Raw genomic sequence first — 5,000 nt, forward strand, 5'->3', positions numbered from 1 at the left:
TGACACGCAATAACCTCAAACTGTAACTTATTTTCCAGTTGCTTTTCAGGTTTTCCTTTCGTCTTTCCTTTTTGAACACAGACATGAATATTGCTTACATGTGAAATTTGTAAATTTGGTCAATTAGGGTCATTATGAGGACATGGGCTAACACATAGCCTCATGGTGATGTTTGCTAACCTTTGATGCTGCTTGCACTATTTGTTGACTAGTCCATGTCTGATCCAAAACTATCTTCTTCTGAAATACCAAAAAAAATATCAATACCAGCAAAAGTGATGCCATTTCCTTTCCTTATTGCACTGCTGATATGCACATATCACTGATCTGATTTTAAGAAGGACTTTACCATTGTTTCTTTTCATGAATAGTTCATAGTACTGTTTTAGGTAAGTTGGTAGAAAGTATTACATCTTCATTTCAATGCAAACTTTCCATCTCACAATGAGTTACCGTTTTACTGATCATGTACCTTACATGAAGGAACAATGGCAAAAAAATGAATCTCATTCAGTATAAATATCCTACTGACTCTTCAAAATATCCACACAAGCTGCACTTTCTTTTTTCAGATGTATACTTAAATTAAAATTCTAAATATATAAATAGTAAAATTGAGCTTGAGATATGACTAATATCTAAATAGCTTGACAATACACTTTAAAATGTGATAACAATTTGTGCAAGATAAGAGGAAACATTCTCTTATACTCTTAACTTGCCTTCATATACACACATTATACACAAATGAACATTGATGTTAAGAAGCATGTAAATTAAAGGTTCATGACAAATACTGGTATTATTTACCTTACTAAACACAAGAAGTACACCACACCTAAACGGCTTGCAAAACATGCGACTACTGTATACTAATTTATACTTACCTAAAACCATGCACTTTTCCTTGTTTATATATACTAAACGATATGTGTGGTGTGCCTATGTATGTGCGTGTTTTTCTTTGTTTGTATATAAGTGTTTCTTAAATTACTCGCAACCAAAACAACTGGCTATTACAGACCTTTGAATACTCCCTTAGATTAGATTGACATCTATAGATACTTATTTGACTAATGCCCTAAACCAGAACAGATAATTTTTGTTGTTCAATTAATGTTTTATTACCTTACATAAAATGTTAAGAGAGAGAGAAAAAAAAAGGCAATGATGGTAAATTACTTGATGGTAAAGACTAAGCATCAACAGTGTGTTCCTGTTAATGTTTACTGGTTCATCAAATCATAAATGTTAGAGTGAACTATATGCTGCAAAGGAAACATAAAGAAGTTGTATAAGCAATGTTGCAAAGACTACAGTCTAAAGTTAAGAAGTATGGGCACAGAGTACTTAATCGTAAAGTTGGACTTCCTTTTTTCTTACTAAATCTGGTTGCAAAAAAGATATTTGTGTGCCAACTAATGCTTCGTATACTAACCTAGATTCAATATTTATTTGTACTCAGGAAGATGTCATAATGTGGGAGAGGGTGGTGAGAAGGAGAAGAGAGAGGAGGCAAACATTATATTGTTAGTAAACTTTAAAACATAATCAACCTGTCACGAGTATTTGGTTTATACCGTCAGTCAATAGCATATAATAAAGGTCTCAAATTTACCCAAACAAAATGCTATCAGAGTGGGAAAGAGGGCATGGCCTATGTTGCTTGGCAGACAAAAACGCAAAAATATTAAGTGATCCCGAGGGTAGACTAGACCTAGCTTATGTATAATTTGGATGACTTTGGATAAACCCACTTACATAAAGCAGGTTAGATAGATTATTTGGGTGACACTAGGTCTGTGAGAACTGTGGTGTACCTAGATTTTTGGTAAGGTTATTATGAAGTTATCATGAGAGCTGACCACTCATCACCAGCAAAAAAGCCTGCCAATCATTATGACCTTGAAAATAGAAAATAAATATTTGCCACATCCATTTCTCTCAATTTATTACCCATATAATCTTTACACACACACACACACACACACACACACACACACACACACACACACACACACACACAGACTCTCAAGTAAAGTTAAAAGTAATTTTCTAGGAGTTAGTACTTGTATAAGGATTTAAAGAAAATGAATGTTTCAATGTAGGCATATTTCAACTTGAGAACACACTGAAACCACTTTAGAGTGAATGGGATAGAGTTGGGTCAGGGGGATGGGGGGGATGTTAGGCCTACCCATGGTGAATGAAGAATTTTGCCTGGAAAGGTACACCCATACTTACTGCAGTCAGCCACCCATGCACTAGTAGAAATATAAACAAACCAACATAATAACAGCACAATGGAAAAAAGAAAGAAAGAAAAAAAATTATTTGCACATTTTTTGCAAAATCCAAATTCCAAAAATAAGCTCTTGTGAGGTGTAGAGGGAGAGCAAGGAGCCCAGCACCAGGGTGTTAAATACCATATTCATTATCAATACAATATGCATAGGCAACATCACTGGATACATTTAGCACACAGATATCATCTCTCCGTTGTGACAAGAAAAAAGCAAGCTACATAAATATAATACAATATTATGTTACTTCATAAATGAGATACAAGCAAAAACACACATGCATCTACACAAATAAATCAATATGGATTATATATGTAAATAAATAAATAAATAAATAAATAAATAAATGACTTGCAAAATACTCTTCCGTGTTGATAAAATGACAGATAAACCCACTATACACAAAATAGATTTATTATAAATGAGACAACAGTTTCAAGGTCCATCTGGATCCCATCTTCAGGGCTGTATAGTGGGTTTATTTGCCATATATATGCATATATATATATATATCTATGTATTTGCATATATATATATATATATATATATATATATATATATATATAATATTATGTAAATCTATGTATGCATATATATATATATATATTTATATATATATATATATATATATATATATATATATATATATATATATATATATATGTATACATATATTATATAGATATATATATATATATATATTATATATATATATATATATATATATATATATATATATATTCTATGTGATATTTATGTATATATATGTATATATCTATGTATGTTAATAAATATATATATATATATATATATATTTATTTTTATATATATAATAATATTATATATATATACACACATACATATATATGTATTTGCATATATATATATATATATATATATATATATATATATATATATATAATATATATATATATGTATATATATGTATTTGGATATATATATATATATATATATATATATATATATATATATATATATATATATATATATATACATATATATATGTATATATATATATGTATTTGGATATATATATATATATATATATATATATATATATATATATATATATATAATATATAGAAAGATAGATACATACATATATGCATATATAGATAGATAGGTAGATATAAATATAGATATATATGCACACACACACACACACATATACACATATACACCTAATTCAACAAATCAGCTTTCTTAAAATTGCTAGGAACTAGTTATAAACTTCAGCTATGTCTATATTTCCTACACTATTTTATAAAATCTCTTATAATATAATATTCTGGCACAATTTGGACAAAGACTCCCAAATCCTATAATCACGAGGTACTAATACAGTCAGCGTGAAGAGAGGTGTTAGACAAAATTAAATACATAGATTTTACTACACAAAAGAAAACAGAGAATCATCTTTATATCTAATGATTCATGTTGGGTGAATTCCAACTGAACAATGGAACACAAAATTTGTGAGTACTTATAATCTAAGAGAATATGTATTTAATGCTAGATAGGAATGGATTTGTTTTACCTTAATCACAACAATAAAAATTACAATATGGGTGTTCAGTATTCACAAAAAGTATCAGTTAAATTATGAAGATGTATTCTTTGTGACAAGTACAGAAAAGAGATATGGGTGAGAACAGAAAATTTCACATGGGAAGACGTGCAATTCATGCAGCAATAATTCTCATCTGAAATATATGACTTTAATGAAGACAACCATCAAATTGTAGTATACTCTTCTTGATTTGTGAAATAATTAATTATCATCCATACCTTTTTTACAGTAACCTTTACTCTTGAAATTATAAAATAAAATTTTAATGTGGTCTATCTTGGCAATGACTGTATTAAATAATGATGGGTCTATCAAAACTTTAACATAACTGATAAATCTTGCAAATTTTGCCAAGTGTGTCATTTATTTATCATCTGAGCCCAATGACCTTATATATATATATATCAATAACTAATTTGAAAAGGGAGAGGGAGGAGAAGGGGGAGGGAGGAAGGAGGGAGAGGGGGGGTAAGGGGGCAGTGAGATATAGGCATACAAACAGAGCGAGAAACAAGAATGAAATGAAGAAAAAAATATACACATACATAGATAGATTGACAGATATAGATGTTTATGCTATCATAAGACAAAATCTGTCAGATCTTATTGAGAATACACTTTTTTGCAGACTGCTCAAAAACTATGATTCTGCTTTGAAAGTGTTATCCTTCTTCAAGAGTGACTGGTGCCCAGTGATATTTGCAGCACTTAGGGTCCATCATCCCAAAAGCACACCAACAGCAAACACTTTTTTTTTCCAGTATTAAGAAAAAATATACATTTATAATGCAAAATTAAATGATGGTTTCACATTAATACTCAAAAGGTGTTTGTGGCTCTCCGCACAAATTCTACTGTAGGTCCACCTCCTCTTTGGTATTCACACTGACTCTCCATGGGGAGGAAAAAAAGACTGGCTACCAATACATTCAACATATGCTTATCTAAAGTATATTGTATTTTACCCCAAGAGCTTTTTAAGAACGTCACATTACTTAACACTAATACGACTTTGTTCAGTTTTGGATTAAGAAAAAGAAGAAAAAAATAGGATAAGGTAGAAGGGACACAAAAAGGAGGAAAAATGAAGAATGAAGCCAATATAT

General features: G+C 29.8%; 1 protein-coding gene across 2 annotated transcripts in view; it reads right to left on the bottom strand.

Annotated features, from left to right (window-relative positions):
* Cdk8 (cyclin-dependent kinase 8) overlaps positions 1-5,000 on the bottom strand; it is a 25,953-nt gene that overhangs the window by 6,176 nt on the left and 14,777 nt on the right. Inside the window, exon 11 of one of the 2 annotated variants that reach the window (XM_043000933.2) lies at positions 181-240. The exons of the other annotated variant lie outside the window; for it this stretch is intronic. Within the exon in view, the coding sequence (XP_042856867.2) occupies positions 181-240 (60 nt within the window). The remainder of the gene's footprint in view (positions 1-180; positions 241-5,000) is intronic. 2 annotated transcript variants of the gene reach the window in all.

Source organism: Penaeus japonicus, unplaced genomic scaffold (assembly GCF_977035675.1).
Source record: "Penaeus japonicus unplaced genomic scaffold, GWHDUDI00000001_assembly GWHDUDI00000009, whole genome shotgun sequence".
NCBI classification, from domain to species: domain Eukaryota; kingdom Metazoa; phylum Arthropoda; class Malacostraca; order Decapoda; family Penaeidae; genus Penaeus; species Penaeus japonicus.